Raw genomic sequence first — 19,887 nt, forward strand, 5'->3', positions numbered from 1 at the left:
TATTTCTCCACCCTCCAAATGATTGTTTTTCCTTCAGTTTCCTTTAATAAATCCCATCTGCCTCAACCAGCTAGAGTGAATCCTGTTGTCATCAGCCAACAACCCACCTGATGTACTAGGTAAGCCAGGAACACTGACCCTGAATCTACTGCCTCTACAGCAGGCTGCAGTGTGAGCCATTTCTGCAACACAGAGTATCGGCCTGAACCTCATCTCCCATTACCTTCTTGAGTCAGGTACAAAGAAGGATGGGAGGAAAGTGTCCTTCCTTCTGACTCCCAGCTTCTCAGGAGCTCCTACGAAACAAGAATGCGCTTCTTCATTGGATTTTTATCACCAACAATTTGTGCAGGGCTTAGCACAGAGTAGGTATTCAGCAAATGTTTGATGAATTAACAAATAAGTGAATGGTCAAGTATACTATAAAGTTATACCCAGCTGGATTCCTAACCCAGATCTGTGCTGTCCATTAACAGTACCCACTAGCCACACATGGCCACTAAACAACTGAAATCTGGCTAGTGCAATTGAGGCACTGAATTTTTATTTTATCTCAGTGAACTAAAATTTAAAAACTGATACCTAATTCCATTTTTGGAAAACTTTTGGCTTGTTTAATTTGCGTATGTAAATGTACATTTTAGTTATAAATTGTATAAAAGCTGAATACAGAAGAAATCTTTCCAATGAAAAATTAGCATACAAATTGAGATGTGCTGTAATTGCAAAGTATACCCCAGATTCCAAATATTTAATATAAAAAAGAATGTAAAATATACTATTAATGTTATCTTGATTACATGTGGAAATAATATTCTGAATATATTAGGTTAAACGAAACTTATTAAAGTTGACTTCACCTGTTTCTATTTACAATTTTCGATGTGACTACTAGAAAATGTAAAATTATATATGTGGCTTTCATTGAATTTCTGTTAGCACAGATCTGAACATTAGCATAAATATTGCTCAGTGGTCAAAGGGGATGCCAAGGACACATATTTGCTTTGAGCGCTAGAGGCTCCAACCCCACAGACCTAGGCCCAACCTTACCCTTTCATTTCCCCAACCCCTTTCCCCAGACTCCAAATCCAGCAGGAGGAAGTGTAGATGTGGGCCTCTGCAGCATGTGAAAGAGCAGAAGTCACAAATGTGGTGTTTTTAGGCAGGTGATTTAGGCAACTCTTTATCAGTGAGAGGGCTGGAAGTAAGGCCACAAGCAGTGATCAATTGTTCTATTTGAAGGCAACTCAAAAAGAAAAAAAAAAAAAATCCCCAAGTGAACATTCCTTGGGTGACCAGTGTGCCACCTCCGCATAAGTCTGTGAAACCAAAGGCCCTGGGACAGCCTCTAACATGGTAGCTTCATTCCAAGGAAGAGTTTAAAGCCCAAAAGAAGAGCTGTTCTAGTTAGTATGAGTCAGGGCTAAATGTTAAGTCTCCTGATACCCAGTGGGGCACACCATCTCTCAGCATTAGGTGCCAATACATAACATGCCAACTGCGTTTGATGTGAGAAAGGAAGGGTCTGCCTTGCAGGAATCACTCAGCCTGCAACTACCCCAGGATTTCCAAGCCTCCCTTTGCCAGCACTGGAAACCCATTTTGAGAAATTGGAGTCGGGGCCAGAAAGCATTCTATTCCCATCACAGGAATCTCTGTGGCTTCTATTTGCAACTCCAGAAGACGTGAAACTCTTAAAATGATTTTTTCCAGGGTTGGAAGAAACACAATGATGTCTTTGGCTAAACAGTGCCAGGCTACTGCACAGTTCAATCCTGAGCTAAGTGAAGGGGGAAAAGCCCGGGGCACTAATCTGGCATGACTGGCAGTCCCTGGTGGGGTAAGGAGGACAGATGAGAAGGGTAGGAGAGGACGGGTGGCACTAGGGGAACAGGGAAGGGATGGAAGGGCCTGCTTCTGAAGGCTTGCATCTAACAGAAAAGAAGGGAACCTCCCTGACTTACCATGCGGGACCCAGATAATTTTCATACTGGAAGCACAGTCTACAAAATGCTTCCCTCCAACCCATCCCCATAGGTACAATTTTACCAAATAAAATCATCGATACTCACATCCAAATTTGCCAATCTGAGCAAACTACAGTTAGTAACAAAGAAAGGCGATTTTCATATTTTATCATTCATCATAGAAAAAAAGCTTTAATATTTTTTAACTAAATACAGAAGAAAATTGTGTTGCCAGAGAGATTGTTTGCCTGCCTTTGAACAAATTAACAACACCTGTTTGCAAACAAAAGCATTTCCAGAATGGAGTCAAACCCTTTATTCTCTGTTCAGGACCCAGCCCATTCATGTCTTTTGTATACAGTATCTAACACATAGTAGGTGCTGAATAAGTATCTGCTGACTGAATAGGGTGCTCTTTCATCCCTATCCTTTATTTCCTGACCCTAAACTGGATCTTAATCCATGGGGAAGGAAAATATCCCCACCCATCCATTCCTAGAGTGGCCCTGTCTCTTTCAACAGTCTTTGACACACAACATTGGTTTAGAGACATATGCCTGAAGGGAAAAGAGGGAGGGTTTCAGACAGAGAAAGAAACAAAGACAGGGCACAGAGACTAGGCAGAAACAAAAAGATCTAAGAGAGAGAGAGAAACAGAAACACAGGTGCAGAGACTGAACAACTGCGGGAGATAGGGACAGAAAAACCAAGTCAGAGAGACTCAAAACGCACACCGTTGGAGATAGAGAGATAAAAGGATTGGGCCAGAATGATCATCTTGAAGTTTCTACTCAGCTTTAATGTTTTCTGATAGAGAAAATGGCAGAGAGAGGGGAAGACAAGACCTGAGCAGGAGGATACAGAGACAAAGGAAGTTAGTAGAGGCAGAGGCAGAGGCAGAGGCAGACAGCCAGGCGTGCCTAGCCGGGAAGCCAAGTCCTACCCAGGCCTCACACCCATGGGGCTGGGCTCCCATGCCCACTCTCGGCTCCTACCTAAGTCCAGCCACCCTCTTCCCCCACACGCACCTAAAGATCTACAAACCACTCAGCAAGTCAAATCCTCTCTCCCCAATATCCTCCGTGAAGCATTCTCGCTGCTCCAGCCCGCACTCAGCTCTTCCCCTCTGAACTCCTAAAGCCACACACACATCCCCCAACCACAGGTCAGGGCTGTTTTCGAGTTTGCCCCTGGCTGCTATGAGAACATCTTGACTCCTGCAAAAGAACTGTGTGCTTGTCAGGGCTCCAGTCCCTGCCTCCTATATTTCCAGTATTCTTCATGACACCAGCCCAATGTCCGGTCTGCCTGAGCGCTCAGTGAATACTCGGGGCCTGACTGGCCCTAAAGTGCACGCGGGGACCGTGGCCATCCCCTGGTCATTTTCGGCAGCCGGGCCACACGCTGAGGCCATCTCCTGGGCTCCTGCGCCCTCTGCCGGCCAGGAGGGGACCCGCACGCGGGACAGATCGCGGCCCGAAGGGCGCGCCTGCTGCTGGGAGGCTGACGAGGACGCTCCGGCTTCGCGGGCAGCCCCGGGCACCGTCCGAGGGTTCTGGGAAGGGTGGTGGGCACAGCCAGGAACAGCTGCTGTGTTCCTCATAGGCATGGGGGAACAACCCCTCTCGCCGCCACACCTCCTTCAGCCCTGCCCGCTGGGCGCTCAGAGCTTCTCGTCCAGCTCCAGGCCCTGGTTATACCGGGCGCCCCCGCGCTCGGAGCCTGGGCTGCCGCCGTGGGTCCCGCTCAGGTAGTTCTGGATGGCGGAGGCGCAGTCTAGCCGCTCCATGACGGTCATGAGGTAGTGCAGCTCCTGCAGGCTGCCGTTCTGCTCCTCAAACAACTCCAGGATGGCCGCTGCGGGGCTGCGCTGGCAGGACAGGAACCTGGCCCGAGGCAGGGGAGGAGGAGAAGGGGGAAGGAGCAGGGAGGGGCTCCTTCCCTGCTGCAGGCTCCCTCGGCTGCGCAGCACGAGGTCCATCCCTCCCCCACTCTGTAGCTTTTGTCCTCGTCCTGCTCTTGCTTGCCTTTCAGGGGACAGGGGGTGGGAAGCCCCAGGCCCTTGAAACTTGAGATTGTCCTCGCCTGGAGGCTAACTCTCTGAGCCCTACTCTTCTCTAGGCTTCAGTTGCCTCTCATTAAACTGAGGGCTTAGATAAGAGGACCTCTAAGTTTGCTCCAGCTCTGATGTTCTGTAATTGCCTTCTCTACCTCCCCTACTCCAAATACAGCCCTAGCCTCCCCCTAGCCTCCTAACTCCCTCCTTCCTGCCTCTCTCCTAGGCCACAACATCCTGCTCACTACTAAGGAAACAGTTGCCATAAACCATGGCTTTTTATCACGATCCTCCCGTCCACAAAAACCTTCCAGAGTCTCTCACTTCCTAACCAGTCCATGCTCCATGAGCCTTTCCGGCTCATCCAGCACCTGGCCTTGCCCTGTCTTTATGCTTTCTCTCCTTTCTCCCATCCTGAACCTCCTTAGCTCAGGCCTCTCCCTTTCTCGTCTTGCAAACACTACACCCACAGCCACCTCTGCTGCTCCCCAAAACAGAATAGCTGATCTCCTCCATCACTTCCTCCCTGAAGCCTTTTCTAGTTCACCCCTCCCAGGTGGAAGAGACCATTCTGCACCCCCCAGTTCAGACTTCTGATCATAACGCCCACAGTTCATTATTATTTTTGCTTCGGCTGTTTTCTGTCTCTCTTCGATGTGTTATACAATACTGGATTCTTACAGGAAGGCACAAGGAACACTTGCCTTTATTTTTCAAGCTCTCTGAACCCCTTACTAGTGTGTGCGCTCCTAGGCGCTGGGACCATGCCTCATTCCTCTTGTATCACAGTGCTTAGTACAGTTTCCAGGGCATAATAGTACTTGATAAATGCTTAAATGAATGATTTAAAAATCCACCCTGTAGTTGGAGACCAGCCTGGCCAACCTGATGAAACCCCGTTTCTACTAAAAATACAAAAATTAGCTGGATGTGGTGGCGCATGCCTGTAATCCCAGCTACTTGGGAGGCTGAGGCAGGAGAATTACTTGAACCCGGGAGGCGGAGGTTGCAGTGAGCCAAGATTGTGCCATTGCACTCCAGCCTGGGCAACAGAGCAAGACTCCATCTCAAATAATAATAATAATAATAAATAAAAATCCACCCTGTTTTCAGGGTCCAGCTGTAGCCCCATCACCTGGATAAAGTCTTCCCTGACCGCTGCACTCATAGTGTAGTTTCTGGAGCTTAGCTCGGTATTCTACTGCTTTCTGAGTTCCTTGACAGGGATCATGACTGCACTGTCACCATTATTGCTAACATTTATTGAATTAACAAGTGTCAGGCACCCCGCTACATACTTTACACACATTATCCTATAATCTGTCTTTCTCCTCCTCAGGGCATAGCATGGCAAGCACTCAACATGTACCAAATAACTTCCATGTTAATGGATTCACTGTTAAATGTTAATTGAGCACCTACTATGCACCAGGCATCATTCTAGGTACTGATGATACAGTGATTAATAGAGCTGCCCTTTTATGGGAAATAGGATGGAGAGTAGCCATTCTCTGACTTTTAAGTCACTCCCTTGCCTGTGATCCAGTCTCCAGAGTGTTCTGAGGACCCTCGCCCCAGCCCACCCTCCTCTACCATCCACAGACATCACCCCTCTTCCTACCGGATCTTCATGCCGCAAAGCCCCAGGTGAGAGGCTAGTCTGCGCCAGTCATTGCCTGTGATGCTGTTTGGCTCCAACAACATCTGCAGCTGCTCAAAGAGCTCTGGGGGCAGTCTGAGGCAGGGAAAAAGGTGTTCTTGGAAGAAAGGGACAAACAGACCCACTCTGGTTCTCCCATATACACCGTAAATGCTGTAGTCACCCTGTGGGTGCCAGGGTAGGAACCCAACATCCCCCAGGCAACAGCCCAAGCAACCCCCATCTCACCTATTGCATGGGGGCGGCTGGGAGACAGGGGGCGGCGCTGCCCAGGATTCCTCCTCTGATGCCTGGAATCTGAGGATTTCCATATACTTGGTCTCCAAGCCCTGAGTCAACACAGGGCAGGGAACATACTTAGGGGTCACAAGGCATCCCCTTGAGTAAGAAGCTGGAGTCCTGCCTCCATTCCTCATGTCTCTCCTTCAGTCTGTCACTTAGAGCCACCTTACCGGGAGATACAACCCCACTCCACCCAGCACCCTCTACCCACTGTCTCCCTGACTTCAGAACCCCACCTTCAGCCTTATGTTTGCCCACTGAGCTCTTTGGGAACTGGGACATGAAGACCAAACAGGATGCATCCTGAGCCACCAGGGGAAATCCTGGGAGGGGCCATGGTGCAGTGGGAGGTCATCCAACCATAGAGACACTGATCTCAGCCATATGTTTCCCTTCCTCCATTCCAACCTTCCCTGCCTCTTCTCCAAGTGACAACGGGGTATCTGCCTGCCCTCCAATAAGGTGCCACTATGGTTCCCCAAAGACTCTCAACTCTGATTTCTTCGCATCTTCCCTTGGTGCAGCAGGAGAGGAGAGATACCTAACTCCCATCCCGCCTACTCAAGACCCTCTTCCTGGCCACTTCCCACACTGAAAATACAAAACATCGTCTCTCAAATCCCACACTGAAGATACAAAACATCGTCTCTCAAATGTAGAAAATCAACCTAGAAAGAAACCATATCAACTTGATGCCCCAGTTCTCTGAGTTGGCAGAAGAGGTTAAACTAGGGTTTGGTTCTTTTAGCCTCCCGCTGGATTCATCCACCGGCAGACAAGGAGAGTCAGGGATGAGGGTAACTTGGAGCCCAGATGATCTGAGCCCCTCAAAGAGCTGGTATAGGGTCTCTATGGAAAATGCCATATTTACCTATGTGATTAAGACCATAATTACTGGGCACCATACCCTGTGCCCACTTTGCCTAGGAGTCCCCCCAGGCCCTGCCCTTCCTCTGCCCCTCAGCTCCAACTCACATCCTGGAAGGTGTGCATGGTGACAATGATCTCATTGGTTAGTGCTGAACAGTCCTCATTCTCATTGGCTATAAAGAGAAGGTGAGAGCATGGCCAGTGAGTGAGGAAATGGCCTGGGGTAAGAGGAGGAGAAGGTAAGGGACTCTATAGTAAGACTTGGAAAATCTGAAGAAGCTGGGGTCCAACACTGCATTTTTCTCTCTGCAAAGATCTGTGTGGCTCCTGGCCTTTCAGGGAAGGTCTGTGTGCATGGCTGCATCAGGGTCTGCAGAGCTCCAGGGTTACTGGGAGGGGAGAAGAGGAGACGGGAGGGGAAAAGAGAGGGGAGGAGGTACACACAGGGTTCCCGAACTACCTGCTTTTCTCCGGAAGCAGAAGGAGCGGAATGGGCACTTTCCATGCCAGATGTGGAGATGGGGAACCAGCTGGCAACTGCTATCATCCACATTCTCCCAACCTGGCGAGTAGGCAGAGAGGAGAGGGCCTCAGAGAGTGGGGCCTTCCACAAGTATTGAAGGGGGCTGTGGGGAGGCATGAGGACAGAACAAAGGCAGGAGGGTCTCAAGGGGATGGGAATCCCCAGAGCCTGGGCAGGGACCCCAAGAGGGCCCTTGCACTGTAAAAGCCTTCCATCCCTTCCTGCTTCTGTGGGGTATAACCCCTCTCCTCCCGCCTCCCACCTGGCATCACCCTGTCCTAGGAGTGAGTGGCAAGGGCTCAGTAGACAGCAGAGTGGTCAAAGTCCTGGGGGCTCCATGAGGCTACTGCTGGCCCAGAGGTCACAAAGAGACTTGGGGCCTGGTGCGGTGGCTCACACCTGTAATCCCAACACTTTGGGAGGCCGAGACGGGCAGATTACTTGAGGTCAGGAGTTCGAGACAGCCTGGTCAACATGATGAAACCCCGTCTCTACTAAAAATACAAAAAAGTTAGCCAGCTGTGGTGGTGTGCGCCTGTAATTGCAGCTACTCAGGAGACTGGGGCAGGAGAATAACTTGAACCCAGGAGGCAGAGGTTGCTGTGAGCCGAGATCATGTCACTGCACTCCAGCCTGGGCAACAGAGCAAAACTCCGACTCAGGGAAAAAAAATAAAGAGACTTGGGGTCCCCAGATCTCCAGATGTCCAAGGGAGCCCCAGAACCCTTCATTCCTGTGGGGCTCCTGATCATCCTTTCCCACAGGCCACTGCCTCCCTCACCCTCTGAGATGTACTTGAGCTTCAGGCACTGGTCACCCCTGGCCCCACTGAAGTCGAAGAGCTGGCAGGGCCCACGCAGGCGCCCACCATGGGGCTGCTCGTTGGTCAGTGCCCACTGCAGGGCACAGGGCGTGTTGTTGAGGAAGTAGATACGCAGCTGCAGGTGGGACTGTCCTGGCGCCAGCGGTGAGCAGAATACGGCCAGCTGCAGCCATTTGCGAGCTTCGCGCCCCACAGGTGCCTCCATCACACAGGTGTAGAGGCTGCAGAGGGAGCCATTGGCAGGCACTCATGTGCAGGGAAGGCTAAGACACCAGCACACTGCCACCAGCCTCCTGCCACCTGAGGGGCCTCTGTGGGGCCTTCAGGGAGGTTCGGAGAGCACTCGAGGGGAGCACTTAGGGAGGAACTGGTGGGGGGGATGAAAAGTGAGTACATCATGGTGACTGGTGACTGAATGGGGAGGAGAACTGGCAGGGGAAAGAGGGGAAGTGGGCTCAGGGTGACCATGCTTGGGAGGGCACCTGCACATGGCTCTACTCCTGTCAATGGCTAGCAAGGAGGCTGGGAGGCAGAGGACCTAAGACTCTAGAAAGACAAAGAGATGAAGGACAAAGATGGAATGGAGTCTTAGAGAACTGGCACTAAGTTTGGGGACAGTCCTGAAAGAGGCACACAGTAGAGAGAGATAATTTGAGAGATAGAGAGAGGTGGAGAAGGACAGGTCCCTTCTAGGTGGAGAGATGGGGCTGAGTCAGACACTTCCAGACAGACAGATACAGCGGTGGGATTTGCAGTCCTGGACATGATTAGTGTGAGAAAAACTGCTACAGACATTAGGACAGAGGGGCCAGAAAGGGTCACCAGGGTATAAAGGATTTGCAGACCATCTTCTATACAGAGAGCTGAAGATAAGGCAGACAGAGAAAGTGGGCAGGAAAGACAGTCCCCAGAGAGATGGGTGTGGGAAGACAGGCCAATGGCATGTGCCTACCTGAAGTGGGAGAGGTGGATGCGACACTCATCCCGGGAGGCGTGGGCCCCCGGCTGCCCCAGGGGCCTCCATACCTTGGCATCGAGCAGGGCAGTGTTGCTGCTGTAGGTACGAGCATGGCTGGGCTGCTGGGCACAGTGTTTAAACGTGAGAGTGCAAGGCTTCAGGAACGAGGCCCCATGGGGGCCACATGCCACCACAGGGCTTACCAGCCCCTGGGCTCGGGACAGTGATGGGGCGTCCGAAAGGTCCCACACCAGGATCAAAGACACCCGCTCCTGGCGGCCCACAGTCACAGCACCTGGGGAGGACAGGGAGAGATGAGATGGGCCTGGTAGGCAGGCACACCCCTGCCCCTGAAAGAGGCCAGGCCAGAGAGAAAGGAGGTGGGGCAGAAGCCCAGGAGAGACGTCCCCAGCAAGGCACACAGGGCGGTGGTGTGAACAAGAGTAAGATGACTGTGGAGCTGACTTGTAGTGTAACCCTAAGCAAGACACTCCCCTTTCCACCCAGGCTTTTGCTAGCCCATAGTGTGCCTAGTATGAATTTGCAAATGGTGCTCTTGCCTCCCTTTACTGGAGAATTGTCACAGCATGCTGATTCATTAGAACAAGGCACTTTACTTCCACCTGCCAGGAAGTTGTCCTAAAAGATATGTAATATGTCCATCCCTGAAGTCAATAAAACTATACTCACAATACAACAATTATCAGAAGTAAAAAGTGTCTATGAACATTGCTCCCTCAGATGTGGTGACCTGATGTACAGTCTGAGCAACTGTATGTGGAGAAGAGAGCCGGGAGCTGTTACCTGGTGGGATGAGCAAGGAGATGCCTGCATCCTGGAGCATCAGGCAACCGCCGCGGTGATCCACCTCTCGAGCTGAAAACACCAACAGCTTGTGCATCAACTGGCGGACCATGGTCTGGCCTTGAGTGGGTGTGTGCAGCTCCTGATAGAAGGCAGCCATCTCTGGCAGTGTGGCTGGCAGGTGCTGCCTTGAGACCTCATTTTCTGGTGGAGGGGTAGGCTGGGACACTGGTTCCTCTTGACCATTCAGCATCCAGCAGGCCCCCAGTAGCCTTCTAGGGCAGTGCCATCGGAGGCACTGGGCCAGAAGGAGGACACTTGCCACCGGGACCCCCACCAGCAGTAGGAACTGGGAGGGTTGGAATGAATTCTCCTGGAAGCACATTCGCCCGGTCACTCAATGCTGCTGGCTCTCCTTCACCCCTGTGCCAGCCAAAGCCAAAGGCCTGGTAGGGAAGAAGGGGTCAGTGTCAGGGTAAGCCCTTTTAAGTTGTGGAGGTCAAGGCTTGACTTCCACATAGTTGCAAGTTGTCTTCATCCCAGCGCACCCTGCACACTTTAGTCACACCAATTCTTTTAACCTGTCTCTCTTACTCGAGAACCTACCCTGGCTCTCTGTGAACTGCTCTGAAGCAGAGTGAGCTTGGGTTTACAGTTAGAGAACATGAGTTCAAATGCCACCTTGGTCACTATGGCTGGGTAAGTTTTATCACATTGATGTAAGGCAGGACAGCCCCAAAACTGGGGCTTGGCCTGGGAGGGTTTGTGGCTTCACCTAGGAAAGAATTCAAGGGTGAGTCAGTGGTGTTAGACAGCAACTTTCCCTGAAGTGGCAGCGTATAGCAGCAGCAGAGGTATGCTCCCTGCAGAGCAGGGCTAACCCTAGGTAGTGTGCCCAGGGTAGCAGCTTGGGGACATTTCTGCCATCATATTTATGTCCACTTTTAACTACATGCAATAAGGGGCGGGTTATTCAGAAATTTCTAGAAAAAGGGATGGTAGCTTTGGGTCACTGCCATGGAAAGGGGCAGTAACTTCCAGGCATTGCCATGGCAGTGGTAAACTGTCATGGCACTGGTGGGCATGTCTTATGGAGAGGTGCTTTTGGTGCCTCTTCCCTGTTTCAGCCAGTTTTCCATCTGGCCTGGAATCAATTTCCTCCTCCTGCCTCAATATTGCTTAATGTACCTCAGTTTCCTCATCTGTCCAAATATCTACCTTGATCTACAAATGCTGATACAAAAAAATCTATAAGTGGAAAAAGCAAGTCACAGAGAGATAAAATGTTCTGAGCTCATTAATGTGAAAAACAAAACTGCATATAAATACGTATTTATGGGTTATATATGTAAATGTAAAGGTATAGAGAAAGGTCTGGAGCAGTGGTGTACAATAAAAATATAATGTGAACTACACATGTAATTTTAAATTTCCTGATGGCCACATTAAAAAGAAGAAACAGGAGAAATTAATACATTTTATTTAACCCAATATATTCAAAATGTTATTTCAACAGGCAATCAATATAAAATTATGAGATATTTTTACTTTCTTCTTTCATACCCAGTCTTTGAAATCCATGTGTAACTTATATGAATAGAACAGCTGACTTGGGACTGGCTGTATTTCAAGTGCCCAGTAGCCACGTGTACTAATGAGTCTGGTCTTAGACTGTGCAGGTCTGGAAGGACACACCCCCAAACTATTCCCATGAGTCATGACAAATTGAGAAGGTGGAAGGTGTGAACAAAAACTTTGTATTTTTAAAAATCCTTTTCTCTGTACTTTGAATTTTTCACATCAAGCATGTAGTTTGTATTACCTTTGTAATTCTTTTCTGAAGCTATTAAAAGTGGGGGAAAAGTGCCTCTTTGGGTAATGGTGAGGATGGCATAAGGTCATGTGAAAAGTATTTGTAGATGAGAAAGCACTGTCCAAATGTATGTGTTTCTTTATGCCCCTCCTTCCGCCAGAAAGGCCTGAAGGTAGCTCACAGGGACAGGTGACATAGAGGAGTAACAAAAGCTAAAACTGGAAGCAAAAAAAAAAAAAGAAGAAGATGAAAAACAAAGATGCGAGCCTACAGTGAAGCTGGAATGAGGCAGGGCAAAAGCAAACACTCACCTCCTGCTCACCTGGCTACCCAGCCAGGCCACAGGCTGAGACTTCCCAGAAGCTCTTCCTGAGGCCCTCCAGAACCCACCTCCGCCTCCTCCTACTTCCCCTCTTCCAGTCCCTACAATTTCCAACACCCCTGCCCTGCAGCCTGCCCAGGCTTCCCACACCTGCTTAATTCTAGCCTCTGGCTTTTGCTCATGCTGTTTTCTGTTTCTCCACTCACTTGCTCTCCCCACTTGTTTCTTCTCCCTATGTGGACCCTCCCATTCAATAGCGCCTCCCGCTGGCACACCAGCCTTTGACAGCCTCCAGCTCACAAAATCTCTCTCCACAGCCATCCCACCATGCTGAGTCATTCTTGATTATGTGCTGTCATGTGTGATTTTCCCACTCAAATGAACATTTTCTAAGCACTGGCTGTGTATCGGACACTGTGGGAAGTTCAATCCTGCCAAAGATGACGTCTTATTCCGCTCTCAAGCAGCTTCTGCAGAAATGGAATTCATTGGCTTGGTAGCTGAGTTCTGTGAGGCACAACGTCCTCCTTCAGAGCCCTGGGAGGCCCCTCTGGATAACTCACTAGAGACTGCAATGGAAGAGCTTCCAGTGTCCAGTCCTCCCTATGCCCTTCACTCACACTACCCACCTGGAACTGAGGCTTGGCCCACCTTCTTCCTTCCATCCCCAGGACCATGAAAACTAAAGCCCCTTCCTAGTGCCTCTTAGACTGGGGCAGAACCTCCACCGTATCCTCAGGATTGAAGACTGGGGCAGTACCTGTTTCCTCCATGTCCTCACTGAAAGCATGAATAAGAAGCGGGGGATTGGCATTGTTCTCTTTGCCTAAAGAGCCAACCCGACAGACAATGCACTAGCCTTTTTCAACCAGGCCTCTTAGAGGGCACACAGGTGAACCAGGTAAATTGGCAGTGCCCCAAAGCTGATGAGAAGGGGGTTGGAGCAGCAAGCTACCCTTGATGTCCCATCATTCCTTTTGGTTCTTTCACATTAGTAATAATTATAACTCCAACTGTAATAACAATAGCTAACATTGGCAGAGCTTTACTCAATGCCACTGTGTTAAAGCTCTCTCCACGGCTTGTCTCATCTCATCCTCACAGGAGCCTTAGGAGCGAGGTGTTATTTTTATCCCCATTTCACAGATAAGGAATCCGAGCTTTCTCCCCACAGTGAGGATGGATAGGGAATTACTAAACAACTGAAGACAGGCAGGAAAGAGGAGCGAAGATGAACACCCTTCCAGAGACACCCCCTTTCTCTCTCCACCCCTTCTTTTTCCCCAAGTATCTTCCTTTCCTTCTCTAGAAGAAATAAAGTTGGAAGAGAAAGAAGCAAAAGTGAAGTAAAAACAAATAGAAGGACCTAAAGGTACATCCTCAGTTCTGTGGTAATACCTACCCCCTCACCCACATCCCCACCCACCAAGGCACCAGTGGCAGGGGATGGAATAGCTAAAGGAATGAAAGGAGGGGCCCCACCTCGGTTACACAGCAGTAACCTGCCTGGGGCCACCAAAGACCAGAGTCCAGATCCCCAGTGAGGTGCACCTCACTGGGTGGTGCAGCAGAGTCCCCTGGCTCAACCTCTGACCCTGGAGAAGTTGGCACGCACCACTCCCAAAGCCCCACTGGGCCTCTCATGGGAGCTCCCTCCTTTACCTGGCCTGAAGCAGGATAACTCCTCCTGGGCCAGCCCCAGGTCCCCCAGGCTGACAGCTCTTCCAGGCTGCCCTGGCCCTCACTCCATCCTCCCTGTGGCCCCAGAATGGGGAAAGGTCCCGAGTCTGGTTGAATGGCATCTATAGCACTGCAGCCATTCAAGTGTGACTTGGAGCTTCCCAACCCCATGCTGGACTCCTCATTACCCACTCCTCCAGTTTGTCTTGCCCCAGACCCCAGATCACCCTGGATAGCGGGTCCCCAAAACAAGAGTTCTTTAGAATGCTGCCATCATCTGTCCCTAGGCAGTTGCATCCTCCAGCACAAAGATCCAAACTCCTGCTGCAAAGTTCTGCTCATACCCTTTAAGAAAACTCTCAACCCTTCCTCCACTTCACTGGTTCTCTCTGTGCCTCCCCAATGCCTGATAGATGTCCAGTTACTGCAGAACATAACAAGTACTGGGATAGATGGTCCAAACACAAGTCATGAACAGCATTTGTTAGTATAGTAGACATTTCCGTAGGACACAGATCATCCCAGTGGTCCTCATACCCATTGGCCAAGTCCCATTTTCCTCCCCTCCTCCAGCAGAGGGTCCCTACACTCCAGCAGGCAGGCTGAGCTGGCCTGGCTCCTCCCTGGAGCTCCAGGTAACCCCATCGCAATGCCCATCCCCTCTCCAGCTGCCCCAAGGGGGTGCTCACCTTACCGTCTAGGTGCTCTTAGAGGCTGCTGGCTGGTCCAATTCCTTCTCTGAGAAACGGATCAGCCAGACCCAGTCGACAGGCCAGCAGACAAGTGGAGGTGGGCGGGGAATCCAGGCAGGAGTGGCCTGGCATTTCCTGGCAGAGTCCTGCCTCCCAGCTGCCCTAAAGAGGGGTGAAGGAGAATGTCCCTCTCTATTGGCAAAGTCCAGCCCAGGTAAGGGAGTAGCTGAGGATCCCAGAAGTCAGTGACCTTGCCAGTCTAGGTCTGCAAGGAAGGAGGGAGGGAGGGAGACAACCTGGGTGTAGGTGCTGCACCTTGAAACCCCTCCCTACAGTGCCCTCTGCTGGTGAGTGGCTGCCCCCAGCCAGAGGCTATTATTAAATTAAAATGGCAGATAGGAGGAGGAGGGAACTTTCATCTGAGTTTCTGAAACTATAATGTGCCCCGCAGTCACCTGGGAGATCTTGTTAAAATGAAGGCTCTGAATCTGTCGGTCTAGTGTGGGGCCTGAGATTCTGCAGCTCAAAGAAGCTCCCAGCTGATGCCAATGCAACCGGTCCAGGGAGCTTAGAGAGCATCTAGTTCCACCCGCTCCCTGCACAGAGAAGACAATGGAGGCACTGAGAGGGTAAATGACTCACCAGTTGCTGGTGTACCTGAGATGTATCCATATCTGTTCTTTACACCAGGTGCTTTCTACTTCCCCCACCCAAAGTTGGCAGAAACACTACCGCTTGGGAGATGGCTGAACTTTGGGGCCATTTGCCATTCTGAGTTCTGAGAAACTCTGACTAGGAGCGATGGCACCACAGAATGAAAACTCCTTGTGGAGAGGAACTTTTCCCATGTTTTCTGCTGTCTCCTCAGCTCCTGGTACAGCCTGATAGATAGAAGGTGTTCAATAAAGATGTCTTGAATGAATGAGTGAAGAAGTTGAGAGGGAAGAGGATGCATTTTGGATCCAAGTGACCGACACTGAGCCCAGGTGAGCGACAGGTCGGCTATGTAATATTGGGTAAGCTACTTAATTTCTCTGAGCCTCAATTCCCTTGTCTGTCAAATGCAGATAAGAATATCTACCTCGTGTGAGATAATAATTGTCGTTATTGAGCTAATAAATGTAAAATGCCCACCACTGAATGGGTGGTCAATAGATGGTAAATGTTATCACCAGGGTCTGGCCTCCTGCAGTTGAGGAGGCGTGGTGAACGCCCCTAGGCCACTAGTTATCATCTCCCGTAGAAAATAAGTAACTTCCTCTGCTTTTGTCTCAGTTAATAATTCTCTAGCCTCTTGTCTCTGACTGCAATCCCCTCCCCTCTGCTTCCTTCCCTGGTGGAGGTGAGAGGGTGGAATAAACCTCCCACAGGAGCCCAGTACCCCAAAGTGCAGACATGTATCAAAGGAATGGGTAGAGAGCAGGCAACCTGGGAAGCAGACCTCATGCTTAAAGACAAGCCAGGAAGGGTTGCTCAGAACTTTGAGAGGGAACGAAGGGAGTAGGGTAGGGATGTTCGTCTTTAACAAAGCTCTGTTTGAGTCACACAGGAGGCTGGACTTTGCCAACAGATAGGGACACTCTTCCCTACCCCTCTTTAGGGAGGCTGGGAGGCAGGACTTTCTGCCAGGGCACCAGGTCACTCCTCCCTGACTCCCCACCCACCTCCACTTGTCAGCTGCCTTCTCCTCTGAGTCATAAAGTCCTAGGGGTTTGTGAAAGATCTGTCGAGCTAGGGTTCTAAGCCAGGAAGGTCATGCCAACCAGGAGGCTATAACGGGGGGCTGTGTTCATGGATTATGAACTCACTTCCAAAGCTGGTGCTTGCCGCTCTTGGGGACAATCCCAATTATAAGGAGGCTCCTGGAGAAATCTGAAGGCTCATACCACTCACTCCCATGGCCACAGAGCTGTTTCATGGGATGCAGAGACCACAGGCATCAATAGCATTATAACTGGGGGCTGGGCTGTCACAGTAGGGCCAGGTCTCTCAGTGTCAAACCCTCAGCACAAACCCTCAAACATTCCATCAAGGGGTAGCCTCCAGAGGCCAGGCACCAAGGAGAGTCTAGTAGGCCAGGGGGCTCCTCCTGAGAGGAACTCTTTGGGGCCATGAAACAGCAACTTGGACTTCCCAGCCAGTGTCACCACCCTTCTCATCTGAGAAAAGCAGACCAGCTGGGAGCACCACTCCACCCTCCTCCCAGCCCCACCTTCTTCCCAGCCCCACCCTCCTCTGCCTTCCATACATCATATGTCGTCAGGCCCCCCACCAGGAAGGTGTGCTGCCAGAGGTAAGGGGAGCACAGGCCTGGGAACGAGGAGGTACTGGGAGAGGCAGGTGTCAGGAGAAAAGAGGATGGGGGCAAGGAGGGTCAGGGAGGGGGCCTCCACCACTGGACAGAAATGTAGAAAAACAGGAAGGCAGAAGATGAGCAAATGGACAGTGAGGAGCAGAGAAAGACAAGTAGAAATATGCACAGGTGGGCACGCTGCTCAGCTGTGTCCCAGATCCTCCAGGACCAGTGTCCTCGACCCTTGACAGAAAAGGATGGATTAGGGCTGGGCACAGTGGCTCACGCCTGTAATCCCAGCACTGTGGGAGGCCAAAGTGGGTAAATCACCTGAGGTCAGGAGTTCAAGACCAGCCTGACCAACACGGCAAAACCCCGCCTCTACTAAAAATACAAAATTAGCCAGGCATGGTGATGCACGCCTGTAATTCCAGGGAGGCTGAGACAGGAGAATCACTTGAACTTGGGAGGTGGAGGTTGCAGTGAACCGAGATTGCACCATTGCACTCCAGCCTGGGCAACAAGAATGAAACTCTGTGTCAAAAGGGGCCTTGGTTGTAGGAAGGTCTGTACATTGTCCCACATGCAAATGACATGCAAAGCAACATGCCAATCAGCATGGCAGCATTTTAATCAAAGACCAGGCAGTTGTTTCCTTGAAAAGTCAGGCCACAAGAAACCTGAACACTTGTGCTTACATCCTGACACTCTGGGAATGGAAAGATGGAGCAGGAAGCTCATCCCCCCTGGATCCAGGGGTAGAAGAGAGCTAAAGGTTCAGAAAAAGGAATCCACAGTGTCAACAGGCCAAGTTTGAATTTGGGCAGGAGATAAGCCTGGGTGTGCCCCATGAGTGTGCCAGTCTAATATGGTGAGATAAGCCTGGGACAGATGGGCTGCCGTATTTGTGACTAGAAAAGAGCCCCCAGGAATCTCTGGCTCCTGCCTTCAGATTGTGATCTTTCCAGGTTGGTAGATCAGCTTAGGTAGAACAGTTCTCAATGAGGGCCAGCTACACACCTGGCTAAGTGCTGCCCACTGTGGGAGGCAGAAAAGCTGGTCGCCCGGGACCTTATCTCCAGGAGTCAGAAGCACTTGGAGGAAGGTCTTTCACTCAGAAGCAGTTACCAGTGCTGGGCAGTGTCCTCCAAGTGCCAGAGGAATGCTGTGGAGAAAAGAAGTCCATGGAAGCCAGGAGATGGGCAACGTGGGGCCTGGGGTTGGAGAGAGCTCAGAGGTACAGGACTGGAGCTGGACCAGGGAGAGAGGAAGGACCTCCATGACTAGACCTCCTCTGAGGGGCTCAGGCCAGGAAATGAGTCAGGTTAGGAGGCAGAGACAGACGAGGAGCCGCAGGGGAAGGCTCATCACTAGCGTGTTCTCTTCCTCCCCAGATTTTGCCTCTTCAAGGTCAATGCAGCTTCAAGGGGCCATCTTTGTGCTCCTGCCCCACCTGGGGCCCATCCTGGTCTGGCTGTTCACTCGTGATCACATGGCTGGTTGGTGTGAGGGCCCGAGGATGCTGTCCTGGTGCCCACTCCACAAAGTCGTATTGCTTGTACAGACAGCCATCTACTCTGTCGTGGGGTAAGTACTTGTTTCTCACACATGGCCCTGGTACCCAGTGGGGTGGGAACAAGTCCCCTGTATCTGAATTACTCCCATATATTGGCCTCCAAAGGCAGGCACTTTGGCTTGCCTCTTATGGTGGGTCCTCCAGAAAGTAAGAAACCCTCTATGCCTGCCTGGGGTTCCAGTTAGCCCTTCTTCCACCCTCTCTAAGTCTCCCAGCCCCTCCCCAACCTCGCTGTGCCCAGCTCCTCCCACCAACTCCCTCCCTAGCCCTTAAATGATGCCTAGACCCATTCGCCCCCATTTCAGCCCATCCAAGAGTCCTTATGCCAGAGAGCCTCCTCCATTCACCGTGGAACCTCCCATTGAATGATTTTGCCACCATCTCTCCACAGCTATGCCTCCTACCTGGTGTGGAAGGACCTGGGAGGGGGCTTGGGGTGGCCCCTGGCCCTGCCTCTTGGCCTCTATGCTGTTCAGCTCACCATCAGCTGGGCTGTCCTGGTTCTCTTTTTCACAGTCCACAACCCTGGTCTGGTAAGGCACACGGGGATCAGTAGCAGAAGTAATGTGGGAGAGGGTGAAACCACCTGGCCCCAGAAGCACATAATTTGGCAGAGCAATTGAGTGCAGGCAGGTAATGGATGGGCAGACTTCTCTGCACTTCCATGGTGTGCACAGAGCCCCAGGGACTTAGCTTGCGGCTGGGCTGGGTACTGCAGAAAGGTGGAGGTGCTGGTTCTTGGGCGGCCAGCTGACCCCCGGCCCCTGTGCCCAGGCCCTGCTGCACCTGCTGCTGCTGTATGGGCTGGTGGTGAGCACAGCACTGATTTGGCATCCGATCAACAAACTGGCTGCCCTGCTACTGCTGCCCTACCTAGCCTGGCTCACCGTGACTTCAGCCCTCACCTACCACCTGTGGAGGGACAGCCTTTGTCCAGTGCACCAGCCTCAACCCACGGAGAAGAGCGACTGAGGCCTTAGGGCACGGAAGAGGAGGGACGGCCAGGGTGGGGAGGAAGAGTCTGCAAGCAGGGCTGTGGAGCTAGGGTTCACCCCAATGGGACCACCCTCCTGGGTTCCCTGGTGCCGTTTTTCCTTAGAAATCAAAGAAATGGGAAAGAGGGGGGAAAGCGATTTCACACTTAAATAATAAAATCCTATTAGTAACTCTGAAGGTATGATGTGAAGTGTGTATTTGAATGCATAATATGATGCCTAGGGCAGCAGAGTGGGATGGAAGCTTCTGGACCTGTGTGTGAGTGTGTGTGCGTGAATGAATGTGTGAAGGCCCATGGGGGAGGGATGGGCACACCAGCTCACCTCCACTCACATGCCTCCCCACCTGGCATAAAGATTTAGCACTCAGATGTTTAATTGCCTGAAAAACAAAAGGCTTTTAAACTGACAAAAAAGCCAAAACAGAAAAATACACTTTATAAAAAGGGTACTAGAGGGCCAGGCACTGTGGCTCATGCCTGTAATCCCAGCACTGTGGGAGGCCAAGGCAGGTGGATCACGAGGTCAGGAGTTCGAGACCAGCCTGGCCAACATGGTAAAACCCTGTCT

The 19,887-nt window shown here is 51.1% G+C and overlaps 2 protein-coding genes across 6 annotated transcripts; one reads left to right on the forward strand and one right to left on the reverse strand.

The window, feature by feature from the left end:
• Positions 1-2,140: 2,140 nt before the first annotated feature.
• Positions 2,141-14,533, reverse strand: UNC5CL (unc-5 family C-terminal like). Of its 2 annotated transcripts, none has more exons than XM_021937226.2 (9): positions 14,456-14,533; positions 9,947-10,392; positions 9,137-9,437; positions 8,143-8,405; positions 7,299-7,400; positions 6,944-7,011; positions 5,915-6,015; positions 5,648-5,761; positions 2,141-3,856 (listed from the first exon to the last, which is right to left on the reverse strand). In XM_021937226.2, the coding sequence occupies exons 2-9, from the start codon at positions 10,329-10,331 to the stop codon at positions 3,634-3,636; spliced, it is 1,557 nt and encodes a 518-aa protein (XP_021792918.1). In that variant the 5' UTR covers positions 10,332-10,392; positions 14,456-14,533; the 3' UTR covers positions 2,141-3,633. The 2 variants fall into 2 exon arrangements, with proteins under 2 accessions (XP_021792918.1, XP_031522937.1); XM_031667077.1 differs by having other exon boundaries at positions 14,451-14,530.
• Positions 14,534-14,579: 46 nt separating this feature from the next.
• TSPO2 (translocator protein 2) lies at positions 14,580-19,495 on the forward strand. Of its 4 annotated transcripts, XM_017957852.3 has the most exons (5): positions 14,580-14,667; positions 15,322-15,439; positions 18,141-18,333; positions 18,714-18,855; positions 19,097-19,495. In XM_017957852.3, the coding sequence occupies exons 3-5, from the start codon at positions 18,161-18,163 to the stop codon at positions 19,292-19,294; spliced, it is 513 nt and encodes a 170-aa protein (XP_017813341.1). In that variant the 5' UTR covers positions 14,580-14,667; positions 15,322-15,439; positions 18,141-18,160; the 3' UTR covers positions 19,295-19,495. The 4 variants fall into 4 exon arrangements, with proteins under 4 accessions (XP_017813341.1, XP_009203339.1, XP_009203338.2 ...); XM_009205075.4 differs by lacking the exon at positions 14,580-14,667 and having other exon boundaries at positions 15,243-15,439; XM_009205074.4 differs by lacking the exons at positions 14,580-14,667; positions 15,322-15,439 and adding an exon at positions 16,649-16,746.
• The last annotated feature ends 392 nt before the right edge of the window (positions 19,496-19,887 follow it).

This window comes from Papio anubis, chromosome 6 (genome assembly GCF_008728515.1).
Source record: "Papio anubis isolate 15944 chromosome 6, Panubis1.0, whole genome shotgun sequence".
NCBI classification, from domain to species: Eukaryota; Metazoa; Chordata; class Mammalia; order Primates; family Cercopithecidae; genus Papio; species Papio anubis.

Coding starts and splice junctions, on each gene's coding strand:
- TSPO2 (XM_009205074.4), top strand. CDS start 16,707: ATGTCGTCAGGCCCCCCACCAGGAAGGTGTGCTGCCAGAG. Junction 18,334..18,713: donor GCCATCTACTCTGTCGTGGG/GTAAGTACTTGT, acceptor ATCTCTCCACAG/CTATGCCTCCTACCTGGTGT. Junction 18,856..19,096: donor CAGTCCACAACCCTGGTCTG/GTAAGGCACACG, acceptor CCCTGTGCCCAG/GCCCTGCTGCACCTGCTGCT.
- UNC5CL (XM_021937226.2), bottom strand. CDS start 10,331: ATGTGCTTCCAGGAGAATTCATTCCAACCCTCCCAGTTCCTACTGCTG. Junction 8,406..9,136: donor ATCCACCTCTCCCACTTCAG/GTAGGCACATGC, acceptor CTCCCTCTGCAG/CCTCTACACCTGTGTGATGG. Junction 7,012..7,298: donor CTGCTTCCGGAGAAAAGCAG/GTAGTTCGGGAA, acceptor TTCTCTTTATAG/CCAATGAGAATGAGGACTGT.